Source organism: Scyliorhinus torazame, chromosome 8 (genome assembly GCF_047496885.1).
Source record: "Scyliorhinus torazame isolate Kashiwa2021f chromosome 8, sScyTor2.1, whole genome shotgun sequence".
Taxonomy (NCBI): Eukaryota; Metazoa; Chordata; class Chondrichthyes; order Carcharhiniformes; family Scyliorhinidae; genus Scyliorhinus; species Scyliorhinus torazame.
In genome coordinates this window covers 95,049,539-95,069,838 of record NC_092714.1, presented here as the reverse complement: position 1 = coordinate 95,069,838, position 20,300 = coordinate 95,049,539, and the positions used below count along the sequence as shown (strand labels likewise).

The following is a 20,300-nucleotide window of genomic DNA, read 5'->3' as shown; positions in this document are numbered from 1 at the left end:
ATCACTGCTGCCACCTCCCTTAATACCCTAGAATGCAGGCCTAAGGTGTCCTTGTGTGTTGTCATACAACAGATAAACTTTGACACCGAGCAACCACTGCTTTGGTCCCAGTTGAGATGATGTGGTTTTTGATGAGAACCCAATTTCCAACTTCAGACCTGTTGTTTCCTTTGCATGTTCGCTTGTAGAAGTATGTTTTATGACCCGGCGTGGGACACATCCAGCTGGGGATGAATGTTCCATGCAGAGTTGTTTTGTGATTTCTTCTACTTTCACTTTGACATTATCGTTGGATAGGGGTGATGATGTACAGCTGCAGAATCAAAAAAATGAGATTCTGTTACAGTCCCAAGTTGCTGAATGCAGTGTTGAGCTCCACTGCTCACAATGTGGTTGTCTCCACATTGGGGAGATCAAACGCAAATTGGGTCACCGCTTTGCTCAGTCTGCAAGCATTAGTTTGAGCATCCAGTGGTCTGTTATTTTAATTGTTCACCTTGTTACACACAGAACTGGCTCGCTCATAGAAGAGAGAGGGTAGTAGTGGAAGAGTGCTTTTCTGAATGGAGGGCTGTGACTCGTGGTGTTTCACAGGAATCAGGGCTGGGACGTGCGCTGTTTGTAGTATATATAAATGATTTGGAAGAAAATATAAGTGGGCAGATGAGTAAGTTTGCGGACGACACAAAGGTTGGTAGAATTGTGGATAGCGATGAGGAGTGTCAGCAGATACAGCATGGCGGCACAGTGGTTAGCATTGTTGCTTCACAGCCCCAGGGACCCAGTTCAATTGCCGGCTTGGGTCACTGTCTGTGCCGAGTCTGCACATTCACCCAGCGATTCTCCGGCCTCAGTGCGCTCTCGGTCGAGAGAAACAAGGCCGAAAACGATAACCGCGCCAGACGCCAGGTTTGGGCCACCATGGGAAGGGGGGGCCCCAGTGCACTTGTCAATGGAACATGCACAGCCGTGCCGCCCTGTCCTGTCTGCTGACTTTGAGATGTGGATTTACCTCCTGACGGAGGGGCAGCTGGTTTGAGTCAAGCTGGCCCTGCATCATCTGGCTCTGCCAGCCCTGGTGGCTCCCTGATGTCTGCACCAAGGTGTTGACGCCCTCGGCAATGCCCACCTGCGACTGGGACAAGCTCTGCAGCGCCTTGGCCATTCCCATCTGAGAGCGGGACATGTCCTGCAGCGCCTCATCAAGGTCAGCCTGGTACTGGTTCACGTTCCCGAGTCGGACATTCTGTTGAGACCCTCAGCCATGGCCATCACTGACTGCGCCACGCATTGGACACCTCCATGAATGGTGCTGATGTTGTGCACCAGGCTCTCCACTGCGGTCGCGGCCCTAGCAGTGTTGGCCGTGGTGCCCCCCATTGCCGGCAACATCTCCTGCGCCCAATGCCTCTGGGACTCCTCCAATCGGCTATGGACCCGCTGGAGTGTCACTGACATCTTTTCGCGCCACGGCTGCGGGCTGAGTGGGGCTGGCTGTGCAAGTGCTGTTTAAGTGCTGCTCGGCTTTGTTGGGGAGGGGGGGGCTGGTGAATCTTTATTTGCAGCAAGAAACCCATGGGGCTTTGTTAAGTGGACCAATTAATGTTGAATACCGTTCCCAGCCTCGCTGGGCCGAGTCCCAGAAAGCTCGCAGCAATATCCGCTCCCTACCACACTTAGAAATCTTTCCGGAGAAGCACGCCCTTAGTCATTTTTTGGGTGAATCGCATTTGGGTGTCTGGAGAGGGTACACAGAAGAATTACAAGGGTGATCCCAGAAATGTGTGAGCATATATATTAGGAAAGTATTGACTGCCCTGGGGGCCTCCTCTCTCGGAAATATGTGCTGAGTGGTTTCCTAATAGACAACTTCAAAATGGTGAAAGAGTTTGATAGAGTGGATACAGCGAGGATGTGTCTTCTTGTGGGGGAGAGCTTTAGTCAAGGCCATAACACATTCACCATGAAATCAAAGAGGGAATTTGGAAGGAACTTCTTTACCTAAAGGGCGATGAGAATGTCGGACCTGCTGCCACAGGGAAAGGTTAAAGTGAATAGTTAGATGCATTTGAGGGAGAATAAAAAGGATTGTTATGACGATACATTTAGATTAGAAAAGATGGGAGGAGGCTCAAGTGGAGCATAAATGTTGAATAGACTGATTGGTACTGTATATCCGTTGTAAGTGGCATACAGGACCCTGAGCACACTGCTGAATAGGGTTCTTGGAGCTAGTGAGTACTCTCCACATTATTTTGCCCATGTGCCTAAACATCATGCACAGTTGAGATTAGTGGCCTTCATAATTTTTTCAAAACCTGCATGGATCTTGGAACATGTACACATAATTATATGAAATGGCCATGCTCAGATTTTAGACTTTGCAGCGCAGTCCTCAATGAGAGTGCCATTTATGCAGCTGACAAAGGGGTAAAGTTGGACTTGTAGGCAACATGACTTCAGCTGTTTCATTGTTATTGGCACTTGTTCCTCTTCCTTACAAATGCTGTCTCCTGCAACACACAAAATTAATCACCACAAGTTACTGATACTTGTGCTTGCCACGGTTGTGCTGTAGTGGTATTGTGACTGGATGAGTAATCCAGAAATGCAGGGTAATGCTCTGGGGATCCGGATTCAAATCCCATTATTGAATTTGCATTCAATAAACAATATGATGACCATGAAGTCATTGTTAATTGTCGTAAAAACCCATCTAGTTCCCTTTGGGGAAGGAAATCTGCCATGCTTACCTGGTCTGGCCTACAGGTGACTCCCAGATCCGCAGCAAATGGTTGACTCTTAAAATGCCTTCACTTCGAGAGCAGCAACCATTTAAGAGTGGATAACTCTAGGGGAAACATTCTCTAAGCAGCCACACTGCCAAGTCTACTTTAATGCTGACCATTTAATGCTCAATCACATTTGGTTCAGGGTTGATTAGTGGCTTATGATTCAAACTGAATCGAAGTTCATCGCACTTTGAACTTTGATTTAACGAGGTATATTTCTGGAGCACTATTTAACAAATGGGATGCCAGTAGTTTTAACAATTATTAAAGGTTTTGGAACTTTAACCGCTGAAAGTCTATCTGTTGCTTTACATTTACTTAGATAGCCTTAGTTGTGACAGGATTTGATGTCTGAGCAAGGTTTTACAGCACAATGGCTCAAACATTCCAATTGGGATGGAGCACCAGAGTTGAACCAGGGGTTACAATCATGACAAAAAATGTTCACTGCTCTGATTTTTCTGGGCAATTGTCTGAAGGAGGATCATCTAGAGCTCAGTCAGCACAGGAATCCTCAGAGACAATAACCAAGGAAATTTGTGGACAAGCCACATCTTTTTACAGCACTAACTGCCATATTCGGGCAAGTAGATTTTAAATGTCCCAAAGCTTCTTTGAAAAGCTGCGAGAAAAATTAAGGTGATCGGATGAGTGCGGTAAAGGGGTGGGCAAGGTTCTGGGGCAAGGGGATTGGGTGGGAGAATTTAGGAGATGGGTGTGTGAGGAGGGTGGTAGATGGGTAGGATGGTGAGGTCAGATCGGAGGGGAGTCGGGGTGTAGGGGATAGAATTGGGTCTGAGGCCAGATTAGGTTTGATGGCAGTTGGGTGGTGAGGCTGGAGAGTTCAGTGGGTGTCCGGTGGTTGGGGGTGGCGGGGTGTTGTGAAGTGTGGGCGGGAGAGGGGGTTGGGCGCTGATATTGGGCTAGGGATTGGTGGGAGCCTTTGGTGGGCGGAATAGGTGGGTGACCAGTTGTATAGTAGAGTTAGACTCAGAATTGTCTCTAACATTTCCTAGTACCTATTCAGGTCACTAAGTTGGAACTGTCCAAAGTGTCCAACTCTAACCCAGAGGGAGCTGGGGAGTTGCTCATTGTGTGGTCAGACCTCCAGAGCAGTTCCCACAGAGTCATGAGTTAGGATTGAGGTGTCTGGTAGCGCATATTTAGGAGCTACGTCCAATATCTGGCTATCCGGAGACTGAAAGACCTGGACTAATGTTTCACTTCGTTGGCAGAGTAAATTTAATTGTGCATTCCTTGTTGAATAAACATCCTTCTCTATGTGGCGCATTCAAAGACAGTGAAGCACCATAAACAAATTTGTTGAATCTACATCGTTGATGCTTTCACCTCGCTTACCCTCGTTGAACAATGTATATGTTTTTTAAAAATGGCCAATTTGGGGCAAGAGTAAAGGAAAATACAGATCAAAATATCAGTAAATAATTGGGATTGAAACCTAGTTATTGTGATTAATAAACATATGGTCCTCACATACTGACGCATTCCCAGTGTTAGATGAAGATTGAAAGCAGCTCTACTGTTTTCTGCACACATACTAGAAATCCTGTTGTTTTCAACACCAAGTTCCTATGCATCCAGCAAATTTTTAAGAGGTATACTGGTATACTGTAAGTGTTGTCATGGCTATGAAACATGAAGGAGAAAACAAATGTTTCTATCATCCTGGCTACTTCATACAGGCTTTACTTTTTACATGTGCAAAGCCTTTACACTGAAGCCTGAGTAGCTATGATTCACACAAAAGGAATTATTAGCCTTCGGGAAACAGCAAGGATCTCATTATCCCCAAAGGATCTGATTGCTAATGTCTCCAGTGACTAAAATGAAATTCCAAGGAAATGTACAAAGACCCTTTACATATTTGATGCATAGTGCTGGCTAGCGGAGACAATTGATGGAATTTTCCGTAAATTTGGCAAAGGTCGATAGAAGGTGGGAAAAGCGGTGTTGAAGAGGCGGCTTTCTTCACCATTTCATTCGGGACATAGCAAGGAGTGGGTCCCAAGATGTCACTGTGGCTGACTGAGCTGCCCTGCCAGATTGGAATGTAATTTTTAAAGCCATCCCAGTGCACAATATATTCACCAGGAATCCCTGGCCATGTAATCTATGTCTCCGGCACTTCTGCCTGGCACAACTGTGCTTGGGGCAGTGTCCAGGCATGACCCTCTTTCTCTGAATCTCCCATCAACTGAGTAGCAGCAGAAGCCAAACCCTGTCTATGTTTAAATTTACGGGGCCTAATCTGCACAGTTTTCCACTGGAATTTCTGAACTAGCGCCGCCTAACACCGATTCATCGGCACCTGCTTCTCTCATCGTGGAAGTCAGCACTACTGCAAAAGTGGATCACAACACATCAGCTTCAGCTTGTTGACCTCTCTGAAGGAATAAACCATTGGAGTTTCGACTGTGGATTCCTGTGAACAACAATTGTTATTTTGCCAATGGTCTTTGCTCTGTACCTCTTTCTTTCCATTATCCCTCTTGAATGTGCCGGGGTCTACGTTGTGAAACCACTTCTTGCATTTTGAATGTGTAAAATAATTAACCCTCTAATTATCTCGAGTATGCTTTGTGGTTATTGAAAGAGGATTGGATCGCTCCAAAATGGAGGGGTTGGGAAACATAAAGTTAAAAAGAGGGAAATCAAAAATCAAAAAGCATCTTGCTGTTTATGGGTGGGTAATGCGAGAGTAAATTGGGGCTGTTTTAAATTAAATTGCCTTCTGTTCATAACAGTACGCTGAACTCCTGTTGCACCCTTTCTGCGCTAACAATATGTTAAACGACTGTGTTTTTAAAAAATGCGTACAGTTTGTTTTTAATACCTAAATGTTTTCTGGAGTGTTTTGTGACTGGGATCACCGATGTGCTTGATGAGTTATGAGAGCTTGGAGTCTGAGACCATGATGATTTTGATAACTGTCACGTGCAGCCTGCCATGAGCCATGACCATTAAAACCGAGTGTCTGTGCTGTACATTATATACAATTCAGTTATGGCACCAGCAACAAGGGAAAAAAGCCATCCTAAGAACATAAGAACTAGAAGCAGGAGTAGGCCATCTGGCCCATCGAGCCTGCTCCACCATTCAATGAGATCATGGCTGATCTTTTGTGGACTCAGCTCCACTTTCCGGCCCGAACACCATAACCCTTAATCCCTTTATTCTTCAAAAAACTATCTATCTTTATCTTAAAAACATTTAATGAAGGAGCCTCTACTGCTTCACTGGGCAAGGAATTCCATAGATTCACAACCCTTTGGGTGATCACAGAATTTCAATAGAAATGGTTAAACTGCCAACAAGGGATTTTCACATAGACAGAAATGATACATTTTCTGACAATTAACAGAACTGGTGAAATTTTGAAATTCTCATTGTTATAATGATTTTCAACAAACTGGACATAATCGGGGCTCAAACTGCCATCTATTTAGGAGTCCTGCCCCATCCGACCCCTTGTGTTGCTGAACTCCATGCAATGATATCAGTACATAGCTGTATTGATGATGTGCTCAATGTTTAAACTAAAATTATGCCATAAAATGAAATATTACTGAATTTATGTGATGTGTTACATTTTAGAATTGATCCATGAATAAAAGCAGCGAAATGCATTTATATTTCCTTTTTGTTTTCTTTTGTCACAGGTGATTTTGTACCAGGGAGGGCAAGTAATTAGTGGGGCCACCCAGTTTAATTCCCGTGTTGGCTTTGTCGTCACCATGCCCAGCACAAGTGCCTCCATCTTCATTAATAACACACAAATGTCAGACACAGGGACGTATCAGTGTTTGGTGAACAACCTGCCCGACAGAGGAGAGAGGAACATAGGTATCCTTGGATTGTCTGTACTAGGTATAATTATTCATTCTTTTGCCATCTTTTCAAGTGATTATGATATTGCATGCCATGCATTAGATAACATTTTGCCATCCTGTTTTTGAGTGTTATTGTCTCCCAGTTACTTAGAAGCGGTTTGCACTACAGTATGACTTGCCCTGATATCAATTGATCCATCCTATTACATAGTTGTTCAATATTCCCAAGAGGTGAAAAGCTACAGATTACCTGATCCTTAAGCGGCAGAATCAATGGTCAAATTGCAGCTGTATAGATAACTTGAAAGTTTATTGTTTAGATTGGCTTTTAAGGGTTATAGGTCAAATTAAGATTGCCATTTTCAATCCTGCTTTCACTTTAAATCAATCCACAATACAAAATTGTGTTCAAACTCAGCTGTGTAACATTGATTTATCAATTTCACTCAACATTGCATTTATAATGTATTGTTTATCAAAATGTTGTTGAATTCCCACTTTATATTTTGTAATCTAAACGCGGTCATATTTCAAATAATGAAACCAAAGCTGTACTTTATGAAACATGATGACTCCCATGTCTATGAAATGTAAAAGATGACAAGCAAAAGTGAAGAATGCGACAATCGAGACTAAGTAGTTTGGACAGGTTGGGCAAGAAAGCCTATGCTGCATTTTTGCCTCCAGCTGTACTTCCCATCACCTGTCCTCAGGTATAACTGCTGGCCACCTCTCCCATCTGCTGCTGTGTTTAAATACTGATGGGTACAAAGAGCTCACATTCCTGCTAGATTTTCTTGTTGACAATCTTTTATCGTCACCACATGGGATCACTTGGTAAAACGGGGCAGTGGAACTGTAGGTGATAGTAATGGCTCTGATTTCTTTAACCAGAGAGTGAGAGCCAAGGAAAGGCCCCCTGTTTCTCACATGTTGCCCAGGGACCCTCTCATGCTTGATCTCTCACCACCAGTTCTGGTGTAGTCGTGTCTCATTTCCAGCTCCGACACCAGCAGGCTCCATCTTGTCCCCACACGCCAATTGACCCCTGACCCAGAAAATAAAACTCAACAAATGAGGATTCTGTTACCCGGCTCTGGGGATTCTCATTTGCTAAATAAATGAGCAGAAATCTTGCTCTACCATGACATCTCCACTAAGAGGGGAATTCAACAGCTTGGGGGTAAAAGAATTATGTGCTGTTTCAGGTAACTGTGGTTAAAATGACAGCTGCTGTCTCTTACTAATTTTCTAAGTGGAAGGTAGTCATGGCCAATTGTCTCTTAGTCAGATGTCATATATAGGAAAAATATACTGATAATTGGCATAACTGGTTTAAAAACTGTGAATATATACAGCTTCAAAGACTCAGTTTTCACCTCTGATGCTTCAGCAGTTTTGATGGATGCATAATTGCATGTGTGTTTTCCTTGTGAAGTAATTGCAGATCCATTTTAATGTATAATTTACCTTTGGAGTTCGAAGATAAGAGACCATTTTTGCTTTGAACCTATCTTTGCAATCACAACTGATGGGCAATGTCTTTGAAAGAAGACATACTTATAATTCGCAAATATTTTTCATGGTCGTAAGTTGTAATTCACAATTTCTCTGAAACATGAAGGGACTGATTAGAGTTCCCTGAGAAATAATCTTGCATATTTACCATCTGGGACCTGAACATAAATTCAGCAATCCCCTTTTCTCAACCAGCATCTCTTTAGCTTATTGTTGTTAGTAGTAGATGCTGAATGTAAATTGGTTGCGAAGCATTCTTAATAAACAACAGCGGCTTTACCTCAGATGTATTAAATTGGACATCTGAGGTCATAGAAGGTGCTTATTTTAGATACACGGTCTTGTTCCACCTTTCCCGCTTTCTTTTTGATTTTCCTTTCTTCTTTACTTTCTTTCTTGAATCAGCAGGTTGTAGACATTAAATTGCAAATATTTCTCACGCTTACGTTTTTATTCCAATGATCTTAGTTGCAGTAGTTTCAGTGATATTATCGATCAATCATTCTCTAACAGTGAAAGAATTGTACTAGTGTGCACGCAAAAGGATTTGGCATGCAGAAATATTCTGTTAAGTGTGTGTGATATATATATATATATAATATAATATTGCAATGTTGAACAAAATGTATGTACTTGTGAATAATTCTGAAACTACCAGTTTATGTTCACTTTAAAACACCTCAGCTCAGCTCAGTTTCTTTTTTACTTCTTCCTAGTTGTGTGGGCCTCAGTGTTAGAGGTGGCCGGAAAATGCAATTCTGGGCAGACTCGACATCAGCCATGTTTCTGCCCCTCATCTGCTACGTCAGAAATTCCTGCAAGTCTCCGCCAATCAGTGGCAGAAATATATAAATACTATGTCTATGTCTAAGGAACCAGGATGTGGTGACACTAACTGTCCCAAATCCCATGGCTTCTGTTCTCTTTCAAATTCACAAACTGGCATAGGTGTCTGCATCTGCTCATTGAGATGCACATCGCCTGTGAAAGGGAAGCTGGTGAAGATGAAATTGCATTGTAGGCTCTTCTCAATTTCTTGGAACTACCTGTAGGTTTTTGTAAAATTCTCTCACCCTTTTATTCAGGGATACCTCACTTAGATTCTCCATTACATGTGGAGAAAATGAAATTAGGATCTAAATCCCCAAAGGAATCCCACAGAAGTTGCAAACCAAGCTTGTTGACTTTTCAGCTTTAAGGGTACGATGTGGCAGCCATTACAGAGACATGGCTACAGTCTGGGCATGATTGTTAACTAACTAATCCAGGTCATATGATCATATGAAAGGAGGAATAGCAATATTGATGAAAGGAAGAATTACATCAGTAACAAGGAAATATTTAATATAATGACTCAAACAGTGGAAGCACGATAGGTAGTTATGGACTGCAAAATGACTGGTGGGAGTTGTCTACAGTCCACTTGAAAGTGGTGAGGCAATGAAGGACCGCATAAATACAGGGAGCAAGGAAACATAGAACAAAAAATAGCATGGTTATATTGGGACACTTTAATTTTCACAAACTGGGTGAAGTAGAAAAGCTCAAATGATAAAGGCAATGAATTTTAGAATACATTTGGGACAATTCCCTGGAACAATATATATTCAAACTGGCAAAGCAATTGGTCATACTGGATTTACTGATGCGTTATGAACCAGAATTAGTTCCCAATCTGACGGTAGAGGAACATCTTGGGAATAATGACCATAATGTGATTGAATTTTATATTTGATTTGTGAAGCAGGGAAAGTCACTAACCAAGACTTTAAGTATAAGTAAAGCAGCCTCAAAGGAATGAGAAGTAAATTGAATGCTGTAAGCAGGAATGAACTGTTAAACCTCAAGGAAAACAATGGGTATTATTCAAAGAATATTTGAGATGGTACTTTTAGAGTATGCACTGGTTTTGTAACGGCACCACTTTAAAACATATGGAGGAATTTTCACAAGCCTGCACCTCGCAACCCCCCGGCATATTTGATGGATGTCATGGTGGGAGAAGATGGCGGAGGGATAGAAATTAGTTTCATATCGACATGAATTTATAGCGGTCTTTGCTGCTGGTGCCCACCATGGTGTGTCAGAAAACCCTCCAGAAGGACCTCATTTTCATTCTGTGAATGGGATGCAGATGAAGGCCCGATGCTCACTCCACACCAGATTCTCGGTAATGCTAGCGGAAAAACACACTGGCATGAAACACATTTGTACACCATGGTGTGCAGATGTCGGGACTCATATGAACAATGTCTGGTGCTGCCTCTTGAGTTCGGGTTAGAGACCGCCCACAACCCTAGTACACTGCCGCAGTGGATCGGGGGAGCATCTGCAAGTGGACCTTCCAGATTAGGGGCAGGTTTCTCCACCGGCCACGTCGGTATTTCGGTCCATGATGCAGTGGAGAATCGGGCAATCGGGATCAGCGCCGGGTGCTGATCCAAAGGCGATGTGCCGGAATCACGCTCGAGTGATTGGAATGCACGTAGTGCTTAGAATGTACTTACCTCTCTCTGATGTGGTCAATGTTTATAAACATTGAGGTTTCACCACTTCAGAGTCACTGATAAATGAAAGGACATGACTGAATCAAGGTTGCAGCTGGTTTGTGAAAGCTGTCAATTACAGCCCACTATTATAAACTTATGAATTGCTTGCAGCTAATGGATCTGCATGCTTGAAACACTGAATACCATGTGAAACATGTGGGTGAATAACTAATGAGGTAAAGGCCAGAGGATTTGCCGTGTTTTCTCACCAGCCGCCGCAGTGGGAAACCCCCGCCACAGCACTTTGTCTCCAATTGGGAGAATTTAGCTCATACTGTCAGGTTCCAAATGTATGCTGTGGTAATTCTCACCTCTACTTCACCTTCAGCTATCTCTCACTCTGTGTTGTCAGACAATTGCCTTTGGTTCCTGCCACACAACCCGATCTCTAATCACCATTACCATCCTATTGTGTCAAGCTAAATCAGACTGTTCACAACTCTTGTATCCCATTTGACCCTGTACCGAGTTTCTGACTCCACATCCCCTCCATCACAAAGTCTCCACCGACTTTCATAATGTTGCACATTTCCATCTCTGCCTTGGCTGCAGCTGAAACCATCATCCGCCTTTTGTTATCTCCAGACTTGACTATTTCAATGCTGTCACAGCCAGTCTCTTATCTTCCACCCTTCATGAAATTAAACTCATCCACAATTCAGCTGCCCTTATCCTAACTCTCTCTAATCCCATTCACTCATCATTCTTGTGCTCACAGACCTGTGACTCAGTCCACCAGCACCACAATTTTAAAATTCTCACCTTTGTGTTCGAATCCTTTCATGTCTCACCTATTCCTCTCGGTCCTCTGAAGCACCTTGGGATGTTTTAATTTTGTTAGCTCGTCATGCTCTGCAAAAGGCTGATAGCACTGAGCAGGCCCTCCTCTCATGGCAGCTTGTTGCTGGCGGGGAGCCATTGCTGGGTGCATCTCTAAAGATTATTCCTAGGCCACGTGGTTCTGGTTTCTGTGTTCCAATAGTATGGAGTTCTGAGGGGTTGAGCCAGAGTTCTGATATGTGTTGCTGGACAGGGAGACGGCAGTATCAGTCAGGTCAACTCCAGTGATCACCAGTCTTCACGGTGGAAGACACCAGTGGGATGCCAGAGCTCCAGGAGAACCAGGGGGCAGAGGTGAGTGCAGTGACCATTACTAAGGAGAAGGTTCTGGGGAAACTGAAAGGTTTGGATAAGTCACCTGGACCGGATGGACTACACTCCAGGGTCCGAAAAGAGATAGCTGAGGAAATTGTGGAGGCATTGGTGGTGATCTTTCAGGAATCGCTGCAGGCAGGAAGGGTCCCAGAGGACTGGAAAGTGGCTAATGTAACACCACTGTTTAAGAAGGGAGGGAGGCAGAAGACGGGAAATTATAGGCCGGTTAGCCTGACCTCGGTCTACAAGATTTTAGAGTCTGTTATTAAAGATGAGATCGCGAAGTACTTAGAAGTGCATGATAAAATAGGACTGAGTCAGCACGGCTTCGTCAAAGTGAGGTCATGTCTGACAAATCTGTTAGAGTTCTTTGAGGCGGTAACAAGGAGGTTAGACAAAGGAGAACCAGTGGATGTGATTTATTTAGATTTCCTGAAGGCCTTTGACAAGGTGCCGCATAGGAGACTGTTAAATAAGTTCAAAGCCCATGGTGTTAATGGTAAGATTCTGGCATGGATAGAGGATTGGCTGACTGGCAGAAGGCAGAGAGTGGGGAGAAAGGGGACTTTTTCAGGATGGCAGCCAGTGACTAGTGGTGTGCCTCAGGGGTCGGTGTTGGGACCACAGCTTTTCACAATATACATTAATGATCTGGAAGACGGAACTGCTGCTAAGTTTGCAGATGATACAACGATCTGTAGAGGGACAGGTAGTATTGAGGAAGCAAGGGGGCTGCAGAAGGACTTGGACAAGCTAGGAGAGTGGACACCGAAGTGGCAAATGAAATAATATGTGGAAAAGTGTGAGGTTATGCACTTTGGAACGAGGAATTTAGGCATCGGCTATTTTCTAAATGGGGAAATGCTTAGGAAATCAGAAGTACAAAGGGACTTGGGGAGTCCTTGTTCACGATTCTCAAGGTTAATGTGCTGGTTCAGTCGGCAGTTAAGAAGGCAAATGTAATGTTAGCATTCATGTCAAGAGGGCTAGAATACAAGACCAGAGATGTACTTCTGAGGCTGTATAAGGCTCTGGTCAGACCCCATTTGGAGTAATTTGAGCAGTTGATGGGCCCCGTATCTTACGGAAGGATGTGCTGGCCTTGGAAAGGGTCCAGAGGAGGTTCACAAGAATGATCCCTGAAATGAAGAATTTGTTGTATGAGGAACGGTTGAGGACTCTGGGTCTGTACTCGTTGGAGTTTAGAAGGATGAGGGGGGAATCTTATTGAAACTTACAGGTTACTGCGAGCCTGGATCGAGTGGACGTGGAGAGGATGTTTCCACTTGTATGAAAAACTAGAACCAGAGGACACAATCTCAGATTAAAGGGACGATCCTTTAAAACCGAGATGAGGAGGAATTTCTTCAGCCAGAGGGTGGTGAATCTGTGGAACTCTTTGCCGCAGAAGGCTGCGGAGGCCAAATCACTGAGTGTCTTTAAGACCGAGATAGATAGGTTCTTCATTAATAAGGGGACCAGGGGTTATGGGGAGAAGGCAGGAGAATGGGGTGAGAAAATATCAGCCATGATTGAATAACGGAGCAGACTCGATGGGTCGAGTGGCCTAATTCTGCTCCTATGTCTTATGGCCTATCCCGCTTGGCTCTGTATCTGTCTCATTGATCAGTGGAATGGCTAATCTAACAGTGGCTATCGGATCCTCAATCAAGTGGTTCTCAAATTTTTTCCCACTTGGATCCCATTTCGAGGCTTCAAAATTGCTGTGACCCCTTGAAGAGAGACCTGGGGTTTGTTTTTTCTGGGGGGGAGGGGAGGGGGACGGACCTAGGAGAGCAGTGGGTGGGTGGTGAAGGATGTTGGGGACCATATGCGATGGGAGGGGGGGTGGAGTTTTTAATCTTGACATTGTTTAGAATCTACCTTTTCAGTGGCCTTCATGTAGCAGGAATCAGGCCTCACGCGTCAGATATTTAGGCCATGCCCACCGTGTAAAAACAAAGCAAGGCTTTCAAGGAGACTCGCAGATGTTAACATTGTCAGAGCTCCATTGCTGCTGCAGAAATTGCAACTCCAGAATCTCGGCTTGTGACCTGGGAAGACCTGCCTTAAAGCTATTAGAACCCGCCTTAAACATTCACTCCCTCCAAACTGACACACAGTGTCGACCTTCTTCAAGATGCACTGAAGCAACTCACCAAGGCTCCATCAAAAAAAACCTCCTCAAATCTACAATCTCGAGCAAGTTCCCCTCTAAGCCACACACTTGCCTGACTTGGAACAATATCACCGTTCCTTCACAGTTGTTAGGTCAAAACCCTGGGATTCCATTCCCAACAGCACCGTGGATGTGCCTATACTGCATGGACTGCAGCAGTTCAAGAAGCTGGGCAATTGATCCAGGCCTAGCCAGCAATACCCAAATCCTGTGATTGAATAATTAAGAAAAAAGGTGGCAGCAGGCCTGAAACCCATGGCTGATAGTTGAAAATCCCATGCTCCCACAGAGTGAAGTACTGAAGGGAGAGTTACTAATCAAGTATAAGTAAAGCAGACTTGAAGGGATGAGAAATAAATTGAATGCATAAACCTAAAGAAAAACAGTGGGAAGTAGGAATGTCTGAAATGACACAAAACCAGTGCCCATCTTAAAAAAAAATAAGACGCCCACTTTGAAAACATAATGTCAGTTTTGTGTGGACAATGAAGAATCCAGCACGAGTTTGTAGAGTCAAACAGAAAGTAACTTTATTTAGATCAATATGTATAAAGTACTGTTGGTGTAAACTTTCTGCTTTGGTTCATACGACTGCTGAGACAGTGAACCTTGGACTAAGAGTGGCTCTTAACAGATGGATCCTCCAAAAACAATGGGCCAGTGATGACCAGTGCTTCACAGACTGCAGGAGCTGTTATTCTAAGCTGTCAAAACAGCTGCGAGAGGTCCCGGGTTCAAATCCAAGACTGGCAACTCATGACCTTATGACTGGCGACTCATAACCTCATGACCTTATGTAATCACGCGCACAACATATTGATTGGGCGAATGTAACATACTGTGTAAAGAATTGCTCACTATATATGGAATGAAGTGCGGATTGATTAGCTGTATGTAAATGAGAATGCAAACTCATTCTGCTTTTGAAAGAGTATTTTAACCCAGTTTAAGCCACAGCTCAGTGAGAAAGTGTGCCGGCAAGACAGAGGGGCCTAAGATTTTCTCCCAGAGCTCAGCAACAATAAATTGCTTCTTTTGCTCACGTTAAGGTCTACTTGTGAATATTTTCACCCAACAGTACCAACAGTTCACTACTGGTTCCCTCTCTAGCCAGTACCACACTGACCAGCTTTATTTATACAGCTGCACTCCTAAAGATTGCACCCCCTCTCTCTCCCTCCCCCCCCTTCCCCAATTGAGGGAGCTCATATTCTCCAAAGAACATGGGAAAACAAATTGTCCCCGCACAATAGGATCCGGGCAGGTTATAACAGTCAGGTATCGGTCTTTGCTGTGCACATAGGGCAGGATTCCGGTCGCACCCGCCCGCCGACCGGAAATTCTAGCCCGAGGTCAATGGACCTTTACAGGGTCTGCATCCCGGCCATGGCGATCTTGTGGTGGGTGGGGCAGAAGAATCCAGCCCATTGTAAAATGAAAAGATTATATTTTCCTGCCCCAATTATAAAAAGATTGTTGCTAATAATTTCTGCTAATATGCTCTTAGCATATTAATATGCATATTTATCATGATTATTCCATGGGCTGCAGATGTTTGCATCCTGCCATGGTTTTTTCTTTGCGTTACATTTGTGTTCTAATGATAACACTGCACTGAAGTTACTGTGAAAAGCCACTAGTCGCCACATTCCGACGTCTGTTCGGATACACAGAGTGAGAATTCAGAATGTCCAATTCACCTAACAAGCACGTCTTTCGGGACTTGTGGAAGGAAACCGGAGCACCCGGAGGAAACCCACGCAGACATGGGGAGAACGTGCAGACTCCGCACGGACAGAACCAAGATGTGTATCGAACCTGGAACCCTGGCGCTGTGAAGCAACAGCGCTAACCACTGTGCTACTCCGACATAACCAGTGATATTTTGGCAGCAAAAAGCTTCTGTATTAGAATACAGCATTTTCATGGTGTAACATGACCTTTGGGAAAATGTGCATTCTATCCATAATTCGGGTACTTTTTCTGATTTATAATTCTTTATACCTTTATGTTCATGCAGGAATGAAGCAGTGCACTAGAGGGTGCTCTTGCAACATGTTTACCTCTGTAACTTTGACTTCTTTGTGATATATTCTGCGACTGCCATGTTATACTGAAAACAAAGGATAATTCAGTGCAAAATTCTAGGCAATAGAATGAAATCAAGTAGAGTGTAAAGATCCTTTCTGGCCCAATTGAGCCATGGGGAAATCGAGAACAAGGGGACAAAATCTTAAAGTTAGAGGTAGGTCATTCAGAAGTGAAATCAGGAAGTACCTTTGTTTTTAGGGTAAGGGTGCTGGAAATTTGGAGGTCTCTCCTCAAAAAGACGGTGCATACAAGGGCATTTAGAGAATTCAGGGCTGCGATAAATGGATAGATTTGTGTTAGGTAAGGGTAACGAGTGTTTGAAATAAAGTCAGGAAAATGGATTTGAGGTGCAATGATCTGATGAATGATAGAGCAATAAATTTATAATTTATTCTTTATTATGATGAAGTAATTTGATTTTACTGCCTTTCGGAGTTTACTAAATGTTTTAAAACTAATTTGCCTCTAACATCCAAAACACTAACATCTCTCTGGACTGCTCTTGTTCTTGCAAGCGTTGCGTTCATCATGTCTCCAGCTCTTTGTCTAAGTAAGCCCACCTGCTGTTTTAAGAGGTTAATCGCTGGAAAGGTAAGATCATCAGTCACATGATCCCCAACCCTTTGACAGTAATAGACTCCAAGATTGCGCCAATTGTACTTATCCCAATTTCTGCAGTTAAATTTTAATTCCTGAAACCACATGCTGCCTGTAAAGTATATTCTTAAACACATGAACCGTGAGCTAGATATTCACAACAGTATGCTCAGCGTTTCATAAATACATCCAATTCTGAATGGGGATTGGAAGTGTTCCATCGGGAGGTGTAGCTGATACTGCAGATGGATGTTGTGCAATACTTTTGTTGCAGGAAAGTAACTGTTACTATTTAGTTAAAGGTGTCTAATCTATCGACAGAGGCACACTGTCCCACTGCAGTGCCATTTGTGTTATAAAGTTGTCAATGCTGTTGTCGGTGCAATGAAGCACATCCACACGGATTCAGTGTTAGATCTCCGAATGTGTCGATAGACAGCTGGGAGTCCAATTAACGCGAAGGGAAGAATTTGTGGTGTCCAAATTGGACAGCTTGTCAATGCAATAGAAAATAAACATCGGGGAAGTATTGATGTCCTGCCACTAAATCTTACCAGCATTTTATGTAATGCCTCATATCATAGGGTCACAAGATAGAAATGGGATGAGGACAGCTTTTTGACTGAATGTAGCTCATCTATCCAGCGAAAACCAGTCCTTCATCACAACATCCATCACAACAATTTTGCTGAGGGAAGGAAGGGCAGAAATTAAGGAGCCACTGTCACAATTTCCAAACTCTTAGCTTTGGGAGTGGGGCCAGAGAAACATAGGATTACAGGGAATGGTAAAGCTGACAATTACAGGCCTGTCCGCCTAACATTGATGGTCAAGAAGAATTTAGAGACACTAATCCAAGCTAGGATTAATTGGCACATATAAAGTTATGGGTTAACAAAAGAAAGCCAGCCGGTTTATGACAGAAAACATAATTTGACTAATGTGAGATGAATTATTTGATGAAGTAATAGAGAGGAGCGATGGTGGTTGTGCAGTAGATGCTGTCTAGTCGGACCTTCAAAATGCATTGAATAAAATACCACACAATGGATTTGTCAGCAAAATTGTAGTCCACAAAGAAAATCAGGGGACTTGGCTGTGTGAATATGAATTGGCTCAGGGACAAGAAAGCAAGTAGTAGTGAACAGTTGCTTTTCAGGCTGGAGGGATGTGTGCAGTGGTATCTCCCAAGCGTTAATATTCAGAACACTGCACCTCTTGATATGCATTAATGACCTGGACTTCAAAATACAAGGCTTAATTTATAATTTGTAGATGGCACAAAAGTTGGAAATACAGTAAACATTGAGGAGGATAGAGACTTCAGGAGAACAAAGACTGTTAAGATGTACAGACATCGGATGCAGAGAAATGTGAAACAGTAATATTGCAGGGAAGAATGAGGAGAGGCAATATAAGCTAAATGGCACAAGTTTAAAGAGGATGCCATCCTGGATGTGTATGTATGCAAATTTGTGAAGGTGGCAGGACAAGTTGCGAAGGCTGGCAACCTCCTTGGCTTTATAAACTGAGATACGTGGGAGTTTTCTCAGCCCCTTAAAGGAGGGTTTGAAAGATGGAGCTTCAGAGGTAGCCTGGAAAACCTTGAACTGAGATTCCCAATGTTTTCCTGCCTAGGATTGCTTCCCCAGAGCCAGGCTGTATGTGCGATTGGCAGCACTGGGAAGCCAATTAAGGCAGTTTAATACATTCCATAACTGCCTTTTCCAAGGACAGATGCCAGTTTGTCTGAGGCACACTCTTCCACCGATGTGTCTATGGTTCACCTCATCACAGGAGACGAGAGCACAGTGGCAGAATGGAGTTTCATGAAATGAATATGCAAAATTATCTTTACACTCCATACAGTGCAGAAGGAGACCATTCAGCCCATTGAGTCTGCACAGACCCTCTGGAAGAGCACCTTACCTCGGCCCACTCCTCTGCCCTATCCCCACAACCCCCACCTAACTTGCATATCTTCGGACACAAAGGGGAAATTTTTAGAGTGGCCAATCCACCTAACCTGCACGTCTTTGGACAGTGGGAGGAAACCAGAGCACCCAAGGGAAGCCCACACAGACACGGAGAACGTGCAAACTCCAGACAGACAGTCACCCAAGGCTGGAATTGAACCCGGGTCCTTGGGCACTGTGAGGCAGCAATGCTAACCCACTGTGCTGTGCACGGAATGGGCATATACAGGTCATTCAGCACATCCATGGGGAAATGCTTTCAAGTGGAATTGTTTCCCCTGCAGAAGGAACCACCTGATAGCACTGGGTATTAGGATTCGGTGCCAGAATTAATAGCATGGCTCCATCTTGATGTTCCATACTTTATCTTCTGCGTTACTGACCCGGAATTCATTCCTGGCAGCAGGGTTGGCATTATTTCAGTAAAATGCAGCCCAGAGTGCAGGATTTTCTATTGTGGGTCAGGACCCTGTTGTCGAGGTCAAATGTGAGACTCGCCCTTGTGTGGTGTCAGGATCATACACTCCACATCGATTTTGCCTTATCTAATAACCAGTGGGTGTGCTTTCTACCTAATTAAGGCTTCCAAAAACCATAGGATCAATAACTCTCTTCCTTGGAAAGAACTACAGCTAAGGAAGAGAGAGAAAGAGAGCAGTCCTGCATCTTGAAGCACTCTCTCGGCACTTTTTAAATTTAAAAAAAAAAGAGAGCCACTCCAAAGGCAGTCTGTGACTAATTTGTGAGGGGAGGGAGGGAGAGGGATCCCCAAAGCCAACCTGGAGTGCTGCCTCCCACAGCAATCCCTCCCCGCCCCCAGTCTGTCACTGGGAAGCGACACTCCCAAGACTCTGGTGGGCCTGCAGGCCAACTGGAATTTTCCAGTCAGCCGTTGATCATTGATGATCCTTTTAATCACTTCAGATGCCCGTTTGTTACTTGGGCTGGGTATCCAGTCTCCAGGAAAATGATCTGGAGCCAGGATGATGCTGGCAAGCTCTCACACCGGCTGCCGATGCAAATTTGCATGCCCTAATCTGTGTTCAGTCCTTGTGCCCCAACTATTTACAATCTATATCAGGGACTTGGTTACAGGGACTGAAGGTTCTATAGCCAAATTTGCAGATGACACTAAAATACATGGGGCAGTAAGTTGCAATGAGGAAATAAGAACCTTACAAATGGATATAGATAGGTTAGTGAGTGGGCCAAAATGTGGCAGATGGAGTTTCACGTGGAAAAGTGTGAGGTCATCCATTTTGGTCGGAAAAATGGAAAGGCAACTTGCATTCTAACTGGGGAGAGACTTCGGGATGTTCCAGTGCAGAGGGATCTGGGTGTCCTCGTGCTTGTCGCAGAAAACTAGCAAGCAGATACAGCAGGTAATAAAGAAAGCAAATGGAATGTTGCCATTTACAACTAAAGGAATAGGGCAGTGTTTTTCAGACATTTTTTTTCCCGGGACGCACTTTTACTAACAGGCGGACCTTCGGGATTCATTCTGGCCAACATTCACGAGACATGCCGGCCGACCATCGCGACACATGCCGGCCGACCATCGCGACACATGCCGGCCGACCTTCGCGACACAT

At 44.0% G+C, this 20,300-nt stretch overlaps 1 protein-coding gene across 1 annotated transcript in view; it reads left to right on the top strand.

Moving 5' to 3' along the window:
* The window catches only part of igsf11 (immunoglobulin superfamily member 11), a 348,245-nt gene that overhangs the window by 281,342 nt on the left and 46,603 nt on the right, over positions 1–20,300 (top strand). Inside the window, exon 3 of the mRNA XM_072513936.1 lies at positions 6,473–6,680. Coding sequence (XP_072370037.1) covers positions 6,473–6,680 — 208 coding nt within the window. The remainder of the gene's footprint in view (positions 1–6,472; positions 6,681–20,300) is intronic.